Consider the following 24,099-nt stretch of genomic DNA (forward strand, 5'->3'; position numbering starts at 1 on the left):
ACATGATTACATGTTCATGGTTTTATGGGCTAAAGAATATACAGAAGGAAAAATTGTAGCGGCCCAGCAGCAAATGAGCCAAATCATTATGGACCATGACTTTATAACAGCTTTCAGGTGATACCAGAAAATAATCTTCAGTTAGGAAACACCTGATTCAAGAGTGTACCTGAAAACTATTTATAGGCTCCTCGGCTTGATTAAAGGGAAGAAAGCAGATTAAAAAAGCCTATAATAACCTAGTAATTCCCACTGACAAGCTGGGATTTTCCAAGAAGAATATAACATGATCTTTTTTCTTTTTTTAGCTCTCCCATTATTATGAATCGTTTGACTACTGTTTTACTAGGCTTGCAAATAGGAGTCAAGCCAGTGGAACATCTATACATAATTTTCTAATGTAATCAGAATGCAATTAAGTAATGGTGACAAATGGGAGCCAATATCAATATACAAGGTTTTAAGAAAGAGTTATCCGTGGAAAAGCGAAGATTTTTATCACTGGGGGAAATAATAACAGCCTGATCTTGCTGTTTCTTCATACCAGGCCTACACATTCTTATCATATCCTTCTGAAACCATGTTGTAGTATTTTGCTAGGCTGGGACAGCTAATCTGTCTGTTTTCAAAATGCATCTCAGAAATTTCAACTTCTAATGGCAAGCCTAGTAATAATTAAACACATTGTTAAGTAATTCGCATTAGGAGAGCTAAAAAATGGTATTTGCTATATTCTTCATAGAAGAATAGTATTTGTACCAAAACTAATATTGAAGTCTGTAACAAAATGCTTGAATTGAATACAGTATTAGAAAAGTACACAGTTATAGCTCTTGGGGGTTTTTTGTGTATTTTTTTTTTAGATAGGCAACAGTTCAGCTTTCTGACATTTTTCTAGATTCCCAGTACTGGTTCCTAACACTTACCCCAAAACCTTTGCACTTTCTTTGCACAGGCCCTAAACAGCAGAAGGCAGCAAACCCAGTAAAATCCAATGCTCACAAGCTTCTGTGAGTAGTAGCTACACAGAAAAACAAAGACATTCAGCAGCAGACTTGTTGAACAGACATTACTAGGCAATATTATTTAGACTGCTTGTTGAACCCCCCAATCCATTTTCACTCTTCTGAAGAGTTTTCACGGCACTCGGCACCTGCAATCCAGTACTCACTGTCAGCCCACCACACCAGATCTGGGGGGAAAAGAAAAAAAATCTGCATTATGAACCAAACAGATCTCTCTCCTCCCATCCCACAGCTTACTAGCACAAGCACAGCTGCATGTCTTCTGTCACAGCACTCTGTAAAACATTCTAATCACAAACATGCTAATTTTTAAGTCCTTAAAGTCTAAGATGCTTCACATACTATGCTTCATAACTAAGTTTGTAGCTATAAGACCTAGTACTCAAATCACTTGCTCCTAACTATAAAAATTCTTTGAAAGCCAATGTGTCAGCAGCAAGTAGGGTGACAATGAAAAGCAACTCTCTCACTCTGCTCCAGTGCCTGAAATCAGTGCTTATTTTTACCATGTCATGCTAAAGTTACGTCAGCATAAACATATCACAAAAAAAAAATATATCTGAATAGCTTCAGGGGCACAGGTGCCAGCAACTTCTATGCTACACATGAAAGGATGTAAATAAGCTTGAGAGCTGTAATTAAATAGTTTGTCATTTTCACTTATCCTGTTCAGTCATAAGGCTGTTGTCACTCTGTGAGGGGCTGGCTGTGTGAGGTGTAGTGCAATAGCATGAATTTCAGCAAGCAACTGTTTCCCCAGATGACTTGGGAACTTGAATTGATATGAGTCAGCCTTTGCTATGCTAGGGAATGGCTAACAGATATAGTTCTGAAGCTATTCTTTTCCCCCTATGCTGAAAAGGATCAGCAAGGCAAATAAAAAGCCATGAAAAAAAAATCTAGACCTGTTAAAATCCCAGGCCTACACACCCTGCTCCCTGATGCACTTGATGGCACCTTACAACACAGCTGGGGCATCCCAACTTAGCTAAACGAATCACTTAAATCATTAAAGAAAAACTAACAGTAACTAATCCTTCTCCTGTGCTTTTTGAGCAAGGTTTGAGCCTTTAACACTGTGGAAAGTTGTTGCCAATTAGCAGAGAGCCACAAAAAAATTATGCAGGGCACTGAACTGACTGGCAAGAAAATCCCACTGAGCTTTTAAAGATGTGAAAGCTAGAGACTTCTTTTTCCACTAGAAAGCATCAGGTGCTGCTCTACCCCATGACACCTCCTCTCATGGGTCAGAGCATCCTGGACTCCATCAATTCAGATCAGTTATTGCAGTAGGCTCATCAGCTACTGCAAGGTGCTGTTAATTTCCTATACACAAATTTAATGAGTTCTGTTTACATAGCTCAGACATCCAGGTGCAGAGTCCTGCTGGGGTGCCACTATATATGCACCACATGAAATCCAAAAGAAAACAGTTAAACACTTTTAAAAATTACTAGTCAGCCAAACCAAAGGCTTGCAGTTTCCTTCTTTAAAAAAACTGAATTCAGTGCTAGAAACTGCAAGATTTTATAGATACTGACCATGAAGCCTGGTAGCAACGGCTGAGTAAACTTTGTTCTGAAGGTGTGTAACAATGCCTTCGAGCTCGCATTATAAAATGAGAGCTGACCTAAGAGAGAGAGAGAGAGAGAGAGGGAACAAGCTGAAATTCAGCTTAAACATAGTTCAAGCTAAGATGCTGTCACTGTCTAACTTGTACAAAAAAAATCTTTTCTTTTCCAGGACACATAAGTGCAGTCCACAAGAGTGAAATTCACTATTTTTACTGAATTTCAGTAGCTCTGTCACACAGATGAACTCAGGTCATTTGACATGACAAGCACTTAGGGTCTGTGTTGTCATGCAAGACTGGATCAGTCTGGAAGTAATGCACTTCTTCAGCCTTGGACTGCTCCAGCTCAACAGAAATAGTAACTAACTCTTTTTACTAAATCTCCTAAGGTGTAATTTACCTCCATCAAAGTCGCAGTATACTCCAATTCTGTCTGGGACAGGTATATCTAGAGTCTTAGCTTTATTGTTATGCTTTGCTGAGAATGTGGTTTGCAGCCAGTTGTTGATATGGATGCACCAGCTGGAATTAGTCTTTCCCAGCTGGTCAAACTTCCCCGGGTTTCTGTATGTTACTCCCACACTGTAGGATTTGCAGTCCTTCTGGGCTCTCACTTCCCAGTAATGCTGTCCACTCTCAACAGCAGTGTCTCCTACCAACAGAAATACATTTAATTACAACTAAGTGTAGTTAATTACAGTTGAGTGTACCTTACAGTGCTGTCTTTTTCATAGACACCAGTAATGTCTTTTCTATTTTATTTTAAGGCAAAGAAATCTGAGCTATAAGAATAAGAAAATTGTACAATATAAATATATTGTATGTGTTTACTGTACAATTTAAATATAAAACAAAATCATGAGACTGTATTTACCTATGCTCATTACCAATTTATGTTTAAAAGCAGTGCATGTCAGTCACTACGAGCTTTGTAATACAAAGCAGAGCTGAAGACAAAATTCTGGTGTTATATGGGCAAAATGCTCCAGGCAGGAAAATGCTGAATACACAACCTTGAACAATCACAAACTTTCCCTCTAATTCTTGCCTGATCTGCCCTTTCCCAATGGAGCAAACAAGTTCAGCTCACCAAGCACTGTGTAGGATTCCCCAGCAAAGCGATCCCGGCCACCCCTCGCTGAGGCCCTTGGGCTGTTAGTGGATCTCTTCGGAGACGCTGCGTTGCTTCTAAAGGAGAGATCAACCACTCAAAACTTGGATACAGCCACAGAAATGCACACTCAGGGACACCTGAGTCCATCAGGTGCAAGAGATACACACAAACACTCTTGAAAGGGCACATTAGTTGATGCCTCTAACAGCATGCACGCACAACAGCTGAGAGGGAAGAGGTGACAGAAGAAAACATACAGAATGTTGCAAAAAAACAGGTTCAGAGGCAGCTGAGAAAGGAAACGGGGAAGCAGATGTGTGGCACGTGGTTTGAATGAAACACTTCAGGATAGAGAATATTCTAATGAGCAATCTGTTGTATAAAAGAATAATTTTAACCTAATGAGGTTTTCAAACTTTTTTTTAACCTTGGTTAGGCCCTCAGAAATAATTACCAACAATTTAACCTTAAACCAAGTGAGGGCTATTTGCAATACTCCTCAGTAGAGAATCACATCTGATTACTACTTTAAAGGCAATCAGTAGCAAAGACTTCTAACTTCTCAGAAATAGCTGTACAGTTTACAGTTTAATTTCATTGACAAAAACACCAAGAAAGTACAGTCAGTCTCTGAAACACACTTGAGAAGTCATTTTGATTTCTCATCCTCTGGAGTCTATTGGACATCAGCCTTTGAAAAAATACCACCTACAGAAGAGTTTTCTCTCCCTTCAGCTACAATTTGGTAAAGCTACTTGCTACTTTTATCCCCATTAATATAGTGAAGTTCAGCTTGTTTTCTTTCCAATTCATCCATTATTCTCAAAAATCATTCCAGAAAGTGTTAGGACATGTCCATTTTTCCTAATACCACCATGAAAATAAAGTCACAGGGGAATCAAAAGCTAAGCTGCCGGACATAAGTATGCTAAAATCTAGTTCACGACCAAAGTTTGTTTTATTCCATTTACAGAAGTCTACAAAAAAATTACTGATGAAAAAGCTGTTTACTTGAGCACCACTACTTAGCATATAACAGAAGACAACTATGCTTCCAAATTGCTCACAAGAGGTACATGAAGGGGGTTAAGTTTCTATCGTGCTGGTGCAGCACATCAAGTGCTTTTGGATTTTGTAAATATGGAGGATGCTGCAGTTTACTTACCAAAGGAAAAAGTTAGCAAGTGATAGCATTGGAAAAAAAAAAAAAAAAAGCAAAGCCAAGAATTAAAGCAGAAATTCAGAGAAGCACTCTACAGATTCCATCCTGCTTCAAGTGCATCAGACATCATCCACTCACATTCCCAACAAATGCTGCTGATAATTTTCTACTAGACCCAGTACAAATGGGTTATGCAGAAAGCAATGTAGCAATGTGGCCATTTAGAGAATCACAGTAAGAAAAATGCAGGCACTTTGCTAGAATTTTCCCAAGGTTAAGAATGCATTAAAAGCTTCTTGGTATCATTTACTTTGTTCAAGTCTGTAAATAGCCACTGCATGTGCTTTGTCCTCTCAGAATTTAATAGCCTTTATCAGTTCAGAAAATTACACTGACTATTTGACATAAAAGCTCCAAAAAACCAGTTGCTCAGGCTTTTTTCCCTCCACACTGCTTACATCTCCCTTCCAATGGAAGGCAGCAAATTTCACAGCAGGAAGTCAATTTGTGCTTGTTTTCCTGCAGAGCACAGTCCTTACTAGCTTGTCAATTTGTGCTTGTTTTCCAGTACAGCACAGTCCTTACCAGCCAGTAAACGGACACATTTCTTCCAATATTCAGTGGGCAGATACTCTTGTCTCATGGTTTAGGAATGTTGCCTACAGCATTGCAATTAATCCCCATTTCCTCATTCATTGCAGAATACACTCCACACAAGATGTAACTCTCTTGTGAAGAGGAAAGGTCAAGGAGATCAGAAATTATTGAGAGGATTATTTTTTCTGGTCTAATAAATGAAAGACAGTTAAGAATTTTGTTGCCATTGTGTATTTCCAACTCTTAAAAACTGCACATTTTTTGTTTAAAGTAACTGTGCTGCCAACTTTTTTTCCCCCACCTCCCACAGAGCCAGCTCCAAATTTCCCCTCTAATGTGGACATCTCACAGATGTTTTTAGGTGAGAACAAAAGCTTCCTAAAAGAACAAAGCTCATCTAAATCCCATCCTAGAGAAGGTCAGTCATTTGCATCATTTGGATGCAAAACTGAACATGTGACCATGTCCTTCTGCCAAAGCAGAGCCAAGAACTAGTGAAGTTCTCTACTGACAGTTACCAAAGTGTAAAATTCCCTGAGCTGAGCAAGTAGGAGCATCTCCAAGACACCTTTAAAACTTAGTTTAGCACAAATTGCTGTAATTTGTGTAGAAGAACAATTGAAACTGAATGGCTTCAAGATCTTACTTTGCTTTTTACATAAGCTTTTCTTTACTTCTGATTTTGAATCAGAGATAGATTCACCTGATAGATTAATACAGGGGAGTAAAACCTGTAATAAATTAGGATCCTGGGCATTTCTTTTGGTCTTCTAAACCAGCAAAAGAGAGCAGAAGATCAAAAATGGGAAAAGTAATTTCTCAAAAAGGTGTTTCACTTGAAAAACAATGAAAAAACATGACACTAAAAAACCACGACTGCACAAAGAACAGGAGAACATTTTACTTAACTTTATATATCAAAAAAAAGAAAAAAAAAGGATTTCTCATTCTAACAATTGGTTCTTCAATTGGAATGGCCATGAAGCCTTTTAACATATGCTTCATCCTTTTCAAACATTGTAAAAACACTTACTTCTTACCCTCAACATCTACTAACAGCTACAGCACAAGTTCAGAAGCAAAGAGGTTTTTGAGATTCAAAAATAAAAACAAAAAAATTATTTTAAAGTTCTCAGACAGGAGATCTTTACCATATTTGTAAATAATGTGCCAAAGGGTTGAGAAAGCATCAACATGTCTGTAAATAACAGGGATCTTTGGATCAATATTAAAATACATGATGCCCTTCCAACCACTGCAAATCCAGTTTCCTACACATTAGGATGAATCCTTCCAGAAATATTCTCTTCCAGTCACCGGAGAATATATACATAATCTTTGTGAGTCCAAATTAACTTCTAAATGCACATGTGCACTCTTACTGATAAAGGCTATTAGATTTGTTTGTCATGACATCAAGCAAAGGAAAGTAGCACAGATTCCCAGCAAAACTAGGTGCTAGATCCTAGGAATAAGAGGTATATTATCACCTTCTATTGCTCTTCAGCAGAGGATTCTGGCCACTGTCGACAGAAATAAGTAGTCATTAAAGAACTGTTCTATTACTACAGTAAATTATCCCCATTTTTTAAATGCCAATAGAAGTTATTCTATCATGCTTCTGGCAATATATGCTTGTGGAGAATGTATTTGTTCATGAATTATCTCAAACTGTGAACACAGAAAGCCAATAAACCATAGCTGAAGGAGTACCAGTTGTGTGGCCCCATTCCCCAAAGCCCAAGAGGTGATGTTCAGACTGGAGTGGGGCCATGGGCTCTGAAGAGATCCAGCTGAACACCAGGCTCACAGCCCTCCAGGTGAAGGAATTCCACACAGCAGGACAGGCAGAGCAGCCCCCAAGAGGAACCGCTCTGCAGAAAAGCCATTGAGAGTTTGGGAAGCAGAAACTGACAACAGTGCCCTGTGCTCTCCTGGCAGAGGAGGACAGCCACACCCAACCTCTAGCCCAAACACAGTGACCAGGAGCCCAAGGCAAGTGACTTCTCTCCTGGCAGCTGTCAGACTGACCCTGAAGCCCTCCTGTGTCCAGGTCTGGGCTCCTCAGATTTACAGCCTCACACACCAGGGCAAGTCTGTGGAGAGCCAACACCACAGTAAAGGGTCTATGGCACAGAAAGACAATTGGGTTTGCTCAGCCTGAGGAAGGCAAGAACCAATGGCTGTCTTTAATGAGGTAACAGGAAGGGGAGCAGAGAAGATCAAGCCAGGCTGTCCTCACAGTGGGCACACTGATGGGCTGAGAAGCACCTGGGAGCCACTGCACCACAGGGAATTCCAGTCAGGTACCAGGATACTCTTCCCCTCCCGTAAAAGTGTCCCAGAACAGAGGGCTAGTAAGATAACACATTCTTTATCCACACATTCTTCATCCTTGGATATATTCAAGGCTCAGCCAGAGTAGACAGAGTTCAGCATTCTCCCAACAGTTTTTATCCAGGGACTCAGAACAGCAGACATCTAATAATCTACCAAGAGCTCGCTGAAATTAAGTGCTTTTCCTGGATGGAAGCATTATGTTTAGAGCTGCCACATCCACAACAGTCACGTTTCATTTTCCTTCATATATACTCATATATACCTTTCACTGTCAGTCTTGTTTCATTGTCCAATGAGGTTCTGAGATAAATTCAGACACCACCTATATGTAGTATCAACTTTGTTTAACCTTTTCTTTCTCAAACGGGCAAGGCAGTCAGCTCTTTCCATATTTATTTATAGTAGAAATGCTGCCTATCCACCACAGTTGACTGCAACACTAGTAAACACAGAATTACATCAGCTATTTGTTCACATTTACCTTATTTACTGTCCTGGCCGTCTGTGGAAAGGTTTTGGTACCAGGAGGAGGAGAAACCACAGAGCAGGTGGGTGGGCACCTGGTGGGTAGCCAAGGTCAGCCCACCATACCTACACTTCAGCTCAGTACACTGAATGATACGCTAACAAATGCATTGTAAAAATAAAAAAAATATTTTTAACAATTATAATACAACTCTAGCCTTTACATCAGTGTGACAGAGGAAAGAAAATAAAAATGAAAATTTCTTCCAGAGACACATTTCTGAATGAAAATTCCTTTCATGTTCCCAAGTGCTTTAATTCCCCCAACCCTCTTCCTTTAACTGCCAGATAAGATATGCCAGACACGTACAAAACAGAGTTCTTACCTGTTTTTATTTTCCTTCCCTTTTATTTTTTCCTGGCCTTTGCCTCCAGTAGGATCCCATTCAACATAGGTGTCTTCAACTTTCAAGTTCAGGTGAGATGAACTACTGTCCAAACTGAACACAAACGCTGGTCAAGACAAAACAAAAAACAGTGAAATGGTGTAAGGGTCATTCACAGAAAATGATAGAAGCAGTAGTAAAATTGTTGCAGAGTTTTATTGAGCATAATAGAAACACCAGCTTTTCAGTCTGAAACTTGGGATCAAAAAAACAAATATTCTAAATACAGACTGTTCTATAAATGTCCTAGTACCATGAGATATTACAGCCTGATTCTTAAAATACTTGAGATTTTTAAGAGTTTAGAGCTTAAAAATGCACAAGTGAAAGCAAAGTAAGGTTAAGCACATGGACAAGGAAACTGACTTTCTCTGGGTTGATTACTAAAGAAAAGTGAACTAAGTGTTCATGCAGGAATAATGAAAATATGGGAAATATAGTAACTGCCCAGACAATCAAAATCAGAATTACTTTTCTGGTACTGGACTAGGGAATTATGTGGCTATTAAACAGATACTACATCTCTGACAATGACTGTTGCTTAAGAATATTAAAGTAATTATATAAAAGCTACCAGAATACCTGTGATCTCATTCAAATTCAAAAAAGCTTTATTCTTATGAAATAACGTCCAAAAGGAACAAATTTCCTTCCTAGAATTTTATAGAATATAGAATTTCCTAGAATTTTATATTTCTATATAAATTTATATAGTTGATACCAGTAATTTTGCCCTTTACACCAGACCTGGATGTAAGTCAAACCTCAGGATCACCTTCTCACCTTAATACCCAAGATTTGCATACTGTCACAAAACATCCCTTCCAAGAAACGTCTCTTTCAGTTTATTTACGAAACAATGTTAGGAAGCAACTCTAATAATTCTCTGATCAACAGACTTCTATCATGACTACACACCTTCAGCAATTAGAAGCTGCCAACTTTTTAAACATTGACAGTGATTAGAAACTGTAGCTACGAAGTCAAGAAAACAGCAACTTCTCATCACATAATGCTGTGCCTTGCCACTAAAAACAGTATAATCACATCAACTATTTAGATGCCCAAAGAGTCAGCCACAACACTCATCCCTCTTCTTGCTGTATATCTGGCATCATGCAGAGGCACATGGGACTGTCACTCCACAGTTCAAAGCAACCAATGCCAAGCTTTTGGAGAGTGACATTAACTGCCCCGTCTTTCCAGAGTCTGAATGCAGCTTTGTGCCAATAAGCTTCTTAATCCTTTACAGTTGTTTCCCTTTCCACTTAGGAAGTGTTTCAGCAGCGTCCATGCAGAACCAGACTGAACACAACAGGTTCATGTATGCAGGCAGAGAAGTTTAAGTGAAGGATTTTCACAGCTAAGGTTAAGAGTTTTTCAAATTTTACCTTTGGTTTCCAGAGTCACAGGGTCGGAGTAGTCACCTGCCACAGCTTTGTTGCAAGCCTGTACTCTAAGATTCATGTATTTTGTATCAAATTTCAGACCTACAAAGTGAATGTGGAAATTTGAAATTGTGTTGATTACTACGACTCATACTAGACTAAGATTATCCCCACGTAGCTGTCTTTCATATATCTCAATCTGCAAAAAACATGCTTGAATACTGGTGTGAACTTTATTTAATATACAATTTTTGACAAAACTGCAAAGTCAAAATAAAAGACAGAACTGTTATTGTACAAAGCACCCAAGACTGATGTGATATAATGACAGCTTCATTACATGCAGAAAAATGGGCATTTTGAAAAACTTCCAAGCATAGAAAGTAGTATCAATATTCCTGGGCTTGACGTGTAAAAAAACTTTACCTGATAATGTGTATTGAGTAGCTTTAATGTAGTCAACCAGCTCCCAGTGCTGTTCCCCTTTTAGTCGAGGGAGCCCATCAAAGTTGGTTTTCCTGTACTCCAGCACAAAATGATCAATTCTGCTGTCCTCCTCAGGCATTCTCCAGGAAATTGTTATGCAATTATCAGCAACCAGACACGCAGCTACATCTATCTCTGGAGCTTTAGGGACTGCAGAAAGACAATCACACAGGTCAGTTTGAAGAAGAGAAGGCTAGAGCAGGGTGGGCTTGCAATTATGAACCTACATTTGGAATGAACACCACACAGGAAGAACATCAAGACCTAAACTTCTTCTCCTGTGTCTGTGGATGGTAAGTTCAGCTGCACCCCTCACAAAGCATCACTTATATTTATTTCCATCACTACAGACACTACTATTTTCCACTAGCTTCTCTTCAGTTACCCAGTTTCTTTTCACCCCTTAGTCTTCCAAAGAAGGGGAAACAGTTCCTAAGGTCGATTAAAGACTGAAGTTTTGTTTATAGGCAACAGAACTCTACTTCCATGAAACCAAACAGCACTTAAGTCTGTGGAAAAAAAGTTTTGAAAAAGGCATTTACATAGTAAGGACACCCAAGGAAGACTTTTGCTGCAGGAAATCAAAAAGAAGTTTTACTGTTTTCAGTTTGAGTTTTTGATGTCTGAGTAATTTGGAAGCATGGCACTATGGTAGAAAAAAAAAGATTGATACCTAGACAGTCTATTTTCCTGTTTACAAATCAGAGGCATAATTTAAGTTCCTATATATTTGACTAATAAAAATGTGTAAGAAGGGTCATACTAAATAATACCTTTATCTAAATGCAGAACTTTGTTCACACTTGCTGTGTGATCTTTACAGTCCCATTGCTGTTAAAGAGGTGCACTGTGAAATGCAGGGCAGTGATTGACACCCAGAGGCCAAGACTAGAAGGTGAATTTCTGCCTGGACACTGCCAGCTGACCACTAGCAAGTACAGTGGTCATTTACTACACCTGCTACCACATACTGTATCTGCAACACATGGGGCAGAAATGAAAACTGATGCTACCAAGTCCTTAATAGATTTGGATTCATGACCCAGACAACTTTACATCCCTGCCAGCAGTGTTCTTGTCAATATATTGTCAGTTAATAGCCAACAAGGGCAAAGTGTTTTAAATAGGAAAGCAATAGCATTAAAAAGGCATGAAAGATACACACTGGTCTAATGCAGCCAAGTTTACTGTCAAACAGGAATAGATGGATTAATAGACATTTTGTAATATGGTAGTATCACCGAAGTAGTAGACTGTCCCTCTCCTGTATTTCAGATCATTTCACCACTCTGGTAAGCAACGTGTAAGCTTACAGTTCCACACATAACACTCCTGCACATGAGCAGGACTCTGGGGTGTCACTCAGGATCAAGCTGGCATGGACAGTCCTAAGAAACCTCAGGTAACTTCACAGAGTACAGAGGAACTGACAACTCATGAAAAAACATGGTCCAGGAGACTCACTCTCACTTCTGAGATCAGTACTGTTTTCCAAAATGCTGTCTTGTGTAGAAACTAATACAATAAAAGTCTCATCCTCAAGGTATTCAATTTAGCATACATTGAGTAAGAATGAGTTCAGGTACTCTTAAAAATTTGCTTATTACAGAGCAAGAGGTGCAATTTTCTTTTGTTTGGTTGATTTAAATATAGCAAGCTGTTCACATAGCAACAAATTACACTCGCTGGATACAGTTTTTACCTGGCAAAAACTTCACAGCTTGGAGCATGCGCTTTTCCAGGGCAAAGTCCACCATCATATGAGTCATACTGTCACTGACTTTTGGTTTCAGAGAGAGGCGGAATGCTGAAGCCACTGTGACACTAAAGCCAAGAAAGCAGCATTAGCAAAATGTACTTCACATTGTCAAGTCCCATATCCCAATTTCCAAAACAGCAATCAGACAATCTGTATCACTGACGTCAAACTACCGATCAAAGATTAGAACATTTTTCTCACACATAATTGTTTACCATTCAGCACACTCAAAATAGAAAGTTTTGCTAATGTGACTGTCTCAGAATAATGGTGTGAGCTACCAGCTGTTCCGTATTGCTAAGCAAATAAACACTAATGAGGTGACTAACGATGAGTTTAAAACTCTCTACTAGTGACAAAAAAGACTGCATAAGAAACAAAATAAAATATACATCGCTTGACATAAATTCAGCAAGTATGAAAAGTCTGAAGTAGTGCAGACTCAGGATCATGTTTAGGCATTTCTAAAGAGCAATTAACAAGCTGACTACGCTGATTTTATATCCATCTATTACCTTATCAGGGGATGAAGAGTTTTTTTCAAGCAGCAGAATTGAACATGCAACCACCAGACAACAAGATACACTAAACACTGAAGAATTTAATTCAACAAAGGAAATGCAGGGTCCTGCACCTGGGCAGGAATAACCCCAAGCACCAGCACAGGCCAGGGTGATCTGCTGGCAAACAGCTCTGCAGAGAAGGACCTCGAGGGCCTGGGGGACAAAGAGCTGTCCCTGAGCAGAGTGTCCTGGGGACAAGGAGGCCAATGGGACCCTGGAGTGCACTTGGAAGGGCATTGCCAGCAGGTCAGGCAGTGATCCTGCCCCTCTGCCCAGCCCTGGGAGGCACCTCTGGAGTGCTGTGTCCAGCTCTGGGCTCCTCAGGGCAGGAGGGACACAGAGCTCCTGGAGCAGGTCCAGCAAAGGCTGTGGAGGTGAGGAAGGGCCTGGAGCATCTCCCTCATGAGGAAAGGCTGGGGGAGCTGGGGCTGCTCAGCCTGGAGAGGAGCCCCAGCTGAGAGGGGCCCTCAGCCCTGGGTGTCCCTGGCTGCAGGGAGGGCTCCCAGCAGGGCCCGGGCTCTGCTCCAGGGGCCCAGCAATGGCACCAGAGCCACGGGCAGGGCCTGGTGCCCGGGAAGTTCCACCTGAACATGAGGCAGAACTTCTTCCCTGGGCAGTGACCGAGCCCTGCACACATTGCCCAGAGAGGCTGGGGAGTTTCTCTCACTGCAGGTATTCCAGAACCTGGACACAATCCTGTGCCACGTGCTCTGGGATGACCCTGCTGGAGCAGGCACATTAGGACAGACAACCTACTGTGGTCCCTTCCAACCTGACCCATCCTGGCAGACTGTGAAGCACAGCTTCCATTTCCACTCCTGAAATCTTAGGTGAGTACTATCATGAACACTCCCAAGACATTTCTGTACTCCAACTACACCACCAAAAAAAAGCTCTTATATAATTCTCTAACTCTGAAAACACCAGGTCATGCAGCAGATTTTGAGAAATGTCAGACACTTTGAATCATAGTTCAGAGATTCCCAACTCCTCCTTCAAAAAAGAAAAGATTCTCAATTACAAAGTAATATATATGCCACAAAAGTCAACTGCCAAGACCTGAATCCATTTTACACCCACTGATGTGTGGCACCTTTAGAACACCTAATGCATATCCCTTCCTGCACTCCACCAGTATGTAAGAGAGATTGTATGCTAACCACAGATATTATCAAAGAACACTGAAAAACAAAAATCTGGTAGTGATGAAGGAAGAGAAAATGTGAAGTTTAATATTAAAAATATATGCAAGTCAGGAGTGATGAGCTTTGCCATTTTGGGATATGAGACAATAATGAGACTGAGCTGAACGTCATGAAAGACAATTCAATTGATTTTCCAAAACAGCTCACATTGTGAAATTCAGTACGGGCTGCCTGGCACATCATTGCTTAGCCAGATGGGTACAGAAAATCTCTCCTTAAGGAAGAATAATCCTCTGATTAGCAGCAAGAGAACACCAGGGACAGCGGGCTTTCTGACTTCTGCTCAGACACCAGTCTTGAACAGAGAACCACGAAGGATTTGGTGATAATTTCACGAAACCAGAAGAGGATGCTTATTACTGACAAAACATACCAAAGAGTCCCATTACTGACACTATCCACTCTCCCTCTGACCTGTTAAGGATACTAAATTTTAACTTTACAAAGGCAAAGATTCATTTAAGCTCTAACAATTACTAATTTTACATAGAAGTTCAGAGAATTTAGTAAATCAGAGCCTTCACCAAAAAACCTGTAAATTGAAAGCCAACCTATTTGGTCCACAAAAGCAAAAACATCCTGTTAGCTGCTTCCCAAAATATTATGCACATCACAGAAGGTTTTCTGAACCAAAACGTCATATGCTTGGACTAGAGTTAACATTCTTCCAAGTGAAGAAAAATGGCCTTAGTATTGATTTTGAAACAGCAAAGTTTTGCTTTTAAAACAATTGTTCAAAGAAAAGCTAACAGAAATAATAATTTCATGGTCACTAGTGTCACCAGAAGTATTTCAACAGCTGCAAGACTTTTTACATTCTGAAGGAAAATTAACTAGCAAAAGTCTTTAAATACTTGGGAAAAAAAAAAAACAAAACAGTAAGATTCTCCCACAACTCAAAGGGGCAGAGTCAGCTTGAAACATCATTAAATTTCAGCCATAAGGTATTAATAATAAGCTTATTATTAATAGTAATAATTAATAATATACATATATATTCAAAGACGTAATAATTACAGCAGAAGCTGATGCAGAGCTTCACTTCCCTGCACCAAAAACGTATTTTTATTTAAAGTTACGAAAAGCCAGAAAAACACTACATGAGCAGCACAGAAGTTTTTAGTTCCCTCTCAGAAGTTGTGATAACTAACACTTAGGAAAGAGTCAATGAATTTGATTAAAGCTGACTATGGCCCTTTCATAGTAAATGCATTTTCAAGGATAAGATTAATTAAAAAGACACAAAAGTCATAGATTTTGTACTGTACCTATCTTTGATCTGTCTGGCAGCCTTGATGCATGTCAGGGAGAAGAGAGAGAAAGTAGTTAGCATTTCCATGCAAGTATCAATGGCAGTAACATGCAAGAAGACCAAGAACAATCTGCTGCATTGCTCAGATTTGAAGTTCAAAATTAGTTCAATATATTCCTTAAAGCACACTGTCCTGTGAAACACGTTAATAGCATGGGTTAGCGCAGCAATAATGAAACATCTGGGGGGAAAGAAACCAAAACTGATTTCCAGAAAAACAAATCAATTCCAAATTACTCAACTTTCTGAGCATAACTTTGTATTTTCAGATTTCTCTTAGAGTTACTCTCCATGGCTTTTTAAAAGAGCTACAGGACCAAGCCAACAACATTTAACAGCCATGGTATTTTGTGTGAAACTAAGAAGTGCTTATTACTGACATTTAACTATGCCTGACTTGCTGAACTACACACCACAGGATGCATGCCCTGATAAATAAGAAAAAAATAGGACTTATTCTAACTTTTCCTCTGAAAGTTAGGAAGCATTGTTGAAGTATAATAAAAGGCTCTCTGTATGTCAGCATACAAAAATGACAGCAAGTAGTTATTCTCAAATAAGAACACTGAAGCAGATGCAGAAATGATGACATTTAAAAGATAAACATCATCTGCCAGGTGGAAAGACAAAAATATCTCTCCTTCACCAAAAGGACCTGAGACAAACCTAAGACAAAAGATTACTGTTGAATTAGTGAGGGCTTGGCTGTGTCTGTTGAAGCATTGCTTCAACACTCCTCCTTGATCCAGCTGCTCATTCAGCTGAATTATTTTCCCTTTCAAAGAAACAAGAATCATCAGGCAGCTTCCCAGTTTGAAGTCAAAAGTGGAGAACTTCCCAATTTTTCACTAAATACAAATCCCATTAAAAAAAATAAATAGGAAATCAGGCTGTCCCTGCTACAAAACTGATTATATATTCCTAAAGTGGGAAGCAGAAACCCCCCCAAACTAAGTGTTTATAAATAATTTAGCAAAAGAGGTAGCTTTGCTTCACCTCAAAACAAAGTTATTGTAGGAATTACTGACTGATTTTTCTACATGACATGAAACAGACATACTTCACAACAAAATCCTTGGCTCTAATCTCCATATCTTGTAAAATATAAGGTAGCCAAGACTCATCATCTTCTGCAAGACAGCCCCAGCTTAACTTCACTGACTTTAGTTTGTTTCCAGGCTACTGACAGAGAAGGATCAGCCCATTCCAGAGGAGCTACCCAGCAGTGTCTGATCATATCCTGCCTAAACACTGAACCCCCCTGTAATCTACTGCCCATGTTCTTTTGACTTCCAGGTAAGTCAAGTCCAAGAATAAAGCCACAAAAAAAAAAAAAAAAAAAAAAAATAGGGAAAAAAGTTAAAATATAATCTTATGCTAATTGCTCCTGAACTGATTTACTGGTGTATTCAAAGAAAATTTGTGAATATATCAGAGTCAGGGCTGGAGCTGCCCCTTCAGGAATACTTGCTATTCCTCCCAGCAGAGTAATAGAATTAACTGCCTAATAGTCAAGGCAATATTACCTTAAAATGTCATCTCCAAATGCACAAGTGTTAATACCAGTAGTAAATCCTACATACTAGAGCTCACTGAATTGGATTTCAGTATCTTAATCTTTAGACTCCAAATCTGAAGAGGTTTCCCCCCAGCAAATGCTCAGACAGCTTTCCTTGAAGTATTTGATTGGGAAAAAAGCATTAGAGGGATCTGAAATAGAACAACTTCCAAGAAATTCAAAGCTGCATTTTGCACAGAGTTCAAGAGCCAACTTAATTTTTTTGCTACAAGGCAGAAAGGACAACTCCAGCTGAAAAAAAATACTGTTTAGGAATTGCTGCTCTTCAAGGCAAATAAATCAAAGCTGACACCCAGAAAGCACGACAGCACACAAACATGCAGCCAAAAGGTAAAACTGACACAGGAAGACAGCTTTCTCCCAAGCTCTTTTAAACTGATTTGTGTCCTTGCTCACATTAAAAGGTGGAGGAAAGAAAGTAATTTGGTCTTGCATTGTGTGGCTGATCCCACTGCTACCACTGGGATTACTGTAGAAAGCATTAGTGTACTCATTTAGTGGATATGTGGAACTGTTCCCTTAATTCACAGGTATTTCTTCCAGTTAGATACATGTTATTTCACCCTCCCTTTCTGGGGTCATCCCTGCAAGTTTGCCTGACAATGACAGCTGTCCAGAAGGTGGCATTGTATACCCTCTCCGTCACCCTAAATAAGAAAAAAGCCAACCTGCTTTATCAGAAATTGCATAAAAATTCAGGACTACAATGTTTAACTCAGCTTTTCAGCAGAGCAATAACTGTATTTTTATATGCCTGTCTACCCTCACTCTAAGTACACCTGTTACCCTAAGTACACCTCCTGCAGTGTCCAGGAGGGAAATGCAAAGGATATTTCAAATGGAGACAGATGCCAACACCTGCCTCACACACATCCAGTCAATGCTTTCTACCTCTAAGAGCTCCACAGGGTTCTTTATGTCCAGTGACTGCACAGCAAGTTCCAGCAGCTCTTCTGAGCTCTCCAGGGCATGGCTGCACTGGCTCAGCTGATCCTGGAGCAAAAACAGAAAAAATAATGTGATGCATTCCCATTAAAACTGCAGTTTGTGAGGCACCAGTCCTAGGAACTACACAGATTTGTTATGCATTTGTGACAATTTATTCCCTTATATAACCAAGGCCTCTCACAGTGCCCTAACTTCACTGTGCTTGACAAGTGCACAGTGATACTTGGCACATCCCACAACTCCAAGGGGGGGAAAAGCTGAAGTCTGACTTAAAAGCCAGATTTAATTTCAACACCCTGTTTCCCCCAGCTTCAGGGTTTCAGAAAGCAGAGAAATGAACACTTATATTCATGTGCACTACAATTTCTATTTACAGGACTGCACTTCATCACTGAATGACAGTGTGGCAATAGCCTTGAAAAAGGTGGTGACTTTACCAGCTCCGGAAGCGTCACAAGACAATCCTGAAAATCAATATTGCTGTGTAAGAAACAGGGATAGCATAACAGGAACAGAGGAAGTTTAAAAATGCTTCTGTGCAGCTACAAAATTTTTCTGGAGTCATTTATTTACCTGCAAAGCTTGAATTTTACGAGCCTCTTCTTGCTGAATAGTGTTGGCCATGCTCCCCTTCATCTCATGCAGTACAGAATACAGACCATCAAACTCCTCATCCAGCTCGCTGATGGCATTAGAAGAGTTTACCTAAGAATTGAAAATGCTGTTTACACTGGAAACAATACAGAGAAGTTGAAAGTCACGTAACTCCCCACACCTGTTTTGCCATGACCGCTAGGTCATGACCACTTGTGACTGCCTCTCAGTTTATCAAAAATGGAAAAATTATTAGGAATGATCTAATAGTGTCCTGAGCAGACTCTACATCAGGACACTGAATGCTGCAATTTGTGAAAATCCTATGATACTCAAACTTGCACAAAACCAGCACACCTGGTAACTTTGTTCCACGCCAAAAGCTTTGATTTTCCTTGTGCAATTTTCTACGGATTGCTAGATCTTTGGAAGGAGGAAGTTACCCAATTCCAAATAAAAATATTTCATTTGATGCTAAAAACTACATTCAGGAAGGCAGTTTAAGGATCAGCTGGATAGTTTCCATTGCTGCAGCCAACCTCGCTCAGCTTTACGATGAAACAACTTTTGGCTGATTGACAGGCTGAAGGAACCCAAGCCTCATCCTCATGCAGATGCCTTAACAAAAACTTCTAACTCCAAACTTGAGCCCAACAATTTGAAACTGCTGAAAAGAGAAAGACTGAAGTATTTTCTGTCAAGTATCATTTTTCAGTCCATCAAACAGAGTAGATGTCTGAAAATACAGACTATTTCCACCAATGTGGGTCTCAGATCTTGCATCAGATTAAGGATTATCTTTCCCACACAAAAGAAGTTCTACAAAACCTCTTCAAACATTATGCAACACCTTTCATCTAGAGAGACTTAAAACATAAAATGTTTTTCTATCTAGTTCCAACATGAAGATGTATTTTGAACTGGACTCTTACAGCCCATCCTTTAGACACTACAGTTTGAGACTAACAAAACTGAGAAGGTTTCCCCCTCTCAGATACAAGCTATGAACCTTAAAATAAATACCTGAACATTTGATATTGTATGGTTCAGCATGTCAATGAAGTTGTGGATTTCATCATTTTTGTTCATGAGAGTACTGACAATCCTTTGCAAAGTCTCCTAGAATCACAAAAACAAGTGAGAGAAGTTGAAAAAATAGTTTTGCAATTTTTTTTAAATCATCACCATTTCAACATGCATGAAAATGCATCACAGACATCCCAGCTGCAGCGAATTCAGTTCTGACAAGACCAGGAAATACATTTTCTCAGGATAGAGAAAGACTATTAATCCTCTAGGAAGCATTCTACCAAATTGAAGATCTCCATGTGTCAGTTTGAGAGAAATCAAGAAGGTTCTTTAAGATACCCCACTGTTTCACATGTTTTTCTACATGAGTCACCTGCATCAAAATACTCACTGGCACCACAGCTTCTCCAGATGAGAAAGCTGGTGCTTGTGCAGCCAAACAGGGAACCAACAAAGAAAATTTCAAAAGCTGATAGAAGGAAACCCAGAATAGAATTTGAGATTTCCTCATGGAAGGGGAAGCTACCACGAAATAACCACACTGATAGTTTATTCTATATGCAGAATAAATCTGTAAAAGTGATTTGTAAACTTATTGTACAAGTGGGAAAGCATTTTGGGTAATTTTTGGTCTTTTCAGTAACTTCTTTACTCCAATTAAAAGTGACCTCAAACAGGAAAGCTTACTGACAGCTGAGAAAGAGAACCAAGGTTATTTCAGTGATGTGAATCCCAGTTCAAAAAGCAGTAGATTCAGCTTACAAAACATGTACCAAGCTAAAAAAATTATTAAAGTACATCAAAACTTATTTTAAATTAAATAAGACCACTAAGTCTAATTTCATTGAGCAGCTAGTCACATACTCTAAGAATCTGACAAAAACACATCAATGCTTGGTACTTAAAATTAAGTCCAGTTGCATATCACCATATGCAAGTAAAAATAAAGGATGAGAAGTTAACTAAGAATTTTCTGTAGCTTAACTCAGGCTGGCTGATAAGTTTTGGAATCAAATCTAATGCTAAAAAGGCAGGTAAACACTGTCTTAATTAATACATTATTAATCAGTTGTTGTTACTGGATAAAATTTAAGAAACCAAGGCACAAAGACATCATAAAATACACCTTGGAAAGAGCCAGACCACCAAAGGGATGTTGCAGAAGTCCCTCCCAGAAGTAATTTCTTAACAACCATGTACTACCTAGATCACATTTGTTTTCTAAAGAGCAAGAAAAATGTTTTATCCTTTCACAGCGAGTCGCAACACTACACCAGATTTAAAGAACTTCACCACTAGTCTTAAGCTGTGCTCCTTCCTATTTCTTCTGACCCCTTCCCAGGCAGTTTCCTAACAAATCTGCAATGAGGTATTTATGGGTACTCCAGTCCCCTACCTGTTTAACAGTGTCATACTGCAGGAGCTCTCAGGACCTCTGATCAATGAGCCAATACGGTCTCATAGAAGCCATTTATTGTTTACATTATACACTTATTTATACATTCTAAACCTACTGTTCACATGAATATGGATCTTTTCATCGGTGCCCCTACCCTGTCCATGCTCTCTGCTTGCAGCCCTCAGGGCACAGGATTGGTTACAGTCCAGGTGTTCAACCACCCTCTGCTATCTGGCTCTTGTGGTCCTGTTTTCCTGTTTTTAAGCCTCTTCCTTCTTATTTTTAGAACAGCTTAAGTCTCAGCAACCTTGAGAAATTCCAGAGGGCCTGATAAGAAACTCTACAGACAGTTTGGCTGGTGCACACTATGGCCCAAGCTGTTCAGATGCATTGCCACATCATACTCAGGAAGTTAAATCACAAGTAGAAAAAACAAATTTTAGTGCTTTTACCGCAGGTGTTGATGGTGTTACATACAGAGGTAACAGAGCAGACAGCAATGACTCAGGTCTGGACTTTGGGAGAACAGAAACCAGACCTTGGCTTCTTCCAGAAACAGAGGCAGAGAAAATCTTGACCACTTCATTACTGAACCTTCTCCTCATCTAGTGAAGACTGAGCATGTTTGAAGGCAATTTTGTACACATCAGAATGCCAGATGAATAGCCATTGTCCAGCCAGCTGCTTCTGTATTCACCAATGACCAGAGGCAATTGTTTTCACAGGCCAGATAGCCTGGAGATAAGCCTTAGATCCTATGAGCACAACTGTCAATTTGGATGAACATGAAAAACTCACAATCCTCTTTCAGCACAGATCTTATGGCTTACTCAGCTGCAATACATGGGGGAAAAGTGTTCTCCTGTGTAGTGCTGAACAACGCTGCTTGGTTCTATAGCTACATCCTGGTTAAGGGAAAATATCTACATGTGAGGGACATTACGAAGGCCTTTACACAGCCAAACGCACAGCAGCAACTGCAACCAAGATTTTCACCTAAAGTTACATTTAATTGATTAAAAGTGGGTTGGTGTGGCTCTTTTTAAGTAAGCTATCAATTTCTCTGTTAAGAAATTGAACCAGGTTTGATGAAATTTTAAGCAGTTTGAATGTCCTTTAAAAGTATCCACCAACAGCAGACACAATTTTTCTAAAACACCAACGCACAAACCACCAGAACAAAAAAAAGCAGCTTTTAGGAACCACTATTTCATTCTATTTTCCAACATAATTTTCTCATTGCCAATACACAGTAAATAGATTTCCTTCCAGACATACCACACATGCCAAATTAAAGACATGCTGCAATGCTGCCATTTCTTTAAGTGGAATTTCTGAAAAGACAGTGCACTTTCATGGAATAAAGGGTTCTAGAAAAATTACCAGTGTAAGCACCAGATGAGGCCTACATTCTACATTAATTTATAGAAGAATTTCAACAGCACTAAGCCAAATAAAATTTCTTGGTATTTCTGCACTAAAGGACATTCAATTCTACTGCCCACTGATGAATGCAGTATTTCACAAAATTCTATTACAAGCAATTTTCTTTGAGCTTTCTCTCTGACCTTGATGTGAGGTCAGTTTTAAATGGATTTTCAAAGCATTATGAAATGTTTATTACAGAGGTAATTTTTGCTGCTGTCCATGAGCTCCATGCTGCTCCTCCCTTTTGTGTCCTAATCTTACTCTCTGAATCTAATGCACTTTTCTTGGGGAAAAAAAAAAAGAAAAAAAAAAAAAAGGAAAATCCAAACATGCCACTGGTAAAGCAATAGTAATGATGAGCAAAGGATGAAGAGTAAAAAAGGACAGGAAAAAGAAATGGAAGCCTACAGTAGCCAAATGGTAGCCTAATGGTAGCCAAACTACAACGTGTAGTTTGTAGTCTTGCCAGGTGGATAAAAACAGAACACCCACCTTTGAATAGTGAGTAACTAACATGACATGGCACCTCTTGAAGCAGACAGGCACCTCATAAAAACTAAATTTTCATAAATTAAACCATGGTGGCAGTTCTGCACAAGAAGCAAGTTACAAAGTTGTCCAAGATCAGACCGAAGGCTCACCAACTGACTGCAAGCAGAACAGTTTCTGAAGCAGCCCAGGGTCTAGGACAAAATCACGAGACATTATAACCTTCATATCCAGATCAAATTTCAAGGAGGGTATGCTTACTTAGCTTCCATTAATTTAAACTCTTGCACTTGTCAACACAGTGAGGTTGCCAGAGTTTGAAGAACTTTGTACAGTACAGGTGACATTACCAAATTAACCCTTTGTAGAGAAAATACAGTAAAATAGAAGATGCCTTGCAGTTTTACTGCTGTATTCTGAACCTCTGGAATTCAAATATGATCAATGACCCCACTCAGAAACATCCACCTAGAGCACCCACAACAGTAAATAAGCAGTGCTCATTTACTGCTCCCCAAGAGGGGCAAATCTCAGAGCAGGCAAAGGCAGACAGACCCAAATTGACAGAGTTTCTACCAGAAGCGCAGTTTTTTATGGCATTTCACATCTCACCTTCTAAAACACACCTTTAGAGATATTAGCTGGTTAGCATAAATAAGTTTTATATAAAATAAGTTACACAGAATTGCAGTATTTTGTGATTTAGGGTGTTGCTTGCATAGGATGAGGAGCTGGATTTGCTGAAGCCTTGGGTTGCCAGATATGAACTCACAGCAAGTTCTGTTGTGCCTGGATAAAGTTAATTTTCCCAGTAATTTCCCAATAACTCCTACAGTGCTGGGGCATGGCTGTAGCAAGAGAAAATGACACTGATCTGTAAATTTCAAGCCATTATCAGCACCAAATTACTCAGGCTCCCCACACGCAAACTCATTCCCAAGCTGGGGAAAGCACAGTGTCCACAGAGCACAGAAAAAGGAGCTCTTCTGCCCTGATGGACTGGAAGCCAAGAGGCTGAGTCACAACTTTTTGCAAGGGGGTGTCTGTTCAAGAAACCCCCAAAGCCTGGGTGGGCACATCTCTGCCCTTCAGTGAACCCCCCGAGGGGTCTGATGGCAAGTGAGGGAAAGAGGGAATTACAGGACAGCAGCCACAGGAAGGAAAAAAAATAAAACCACCAAAAAATAACAACACACAT

At 39.6% G+C, this 24,099-nt stretch overlaps 1 protein-coding gene across 1 annotated transcript in view; it reads right to left on the reverse strand.

Moving 5' to 3' along the window:
• FSD1L (fibronectin type III and SPRY domain containing 1 like) overlaps window positions 1-24,099 on the reverse strand; it is a 46,946-nt gene continuing 22,847 nt past the window's right edge. The window contains exons 10-22 of the mRNA XM_088054147.1: window positions 19,580-19,675; window positions 18,536-18,667; window positions 17,906-18,007; window positions 15,392-15,414; window positions 12,299-12,420; window positions 10,537-10,746; window positions 10,114-10,212; window positions 8,663-8,789; window positions 6,962-6,994; window positions 3,689-3,786; window positions 2,999-3,250; window positions 2,567-2,655; window positions 1-1,192 (exon numbers count right to left, since the gene is read on the reverse strand). Of these exons, the coding sequence (XP_087910273.1) occupies window positions 1,073-1,192; window positions 2,567-2,655; window positions 2,999-3,250; window positions 3,689-3,786; window positions 6,962-6,994; window positions 8,663-8,789; window positions 10,114-10,212; window positions 10,537-10,746; window positions 12,299-12,420; window positions 15,392-15,414; window positions 17,906-18,007; window positions 18,536-18,667; window positions 19,580-19,675 (1,503 nt within the window). The 3' untranslated portion in view covers window positions 1-1,072. The remainder of the gene's footprint in view (window positions 1,193-2,566; window positions 2,656-2,998; window positions 3,251-3,688; window positions 3,787-6,961; window positions 6,995-8,662; window positions 8,790-10,113; window positions 10,213-10,536; window positions 10,747-12,298; window positions 12,421-15,391; window positions 15,415-17,905; window positions 18,008-18,535; window positions 18,668-19,579; window positions 19,676-24,099) is intronic.

Source organism: Pseudopodoces humilis, chromosome 4 (assembly GCF_049639895.1).
Source record: "Pseudopodoces humilis isolate 2021_Gansu_Grassland_sample_001 chromosome 4, ASM4963989v1, whole genome shotgun sequence".
Lineage (NCBI taxonomy): Eukaryota > Metazoa > Chordata > Aves > Passeriformes > Paridae > Pseudopodoces > Pseudopodoces humilis.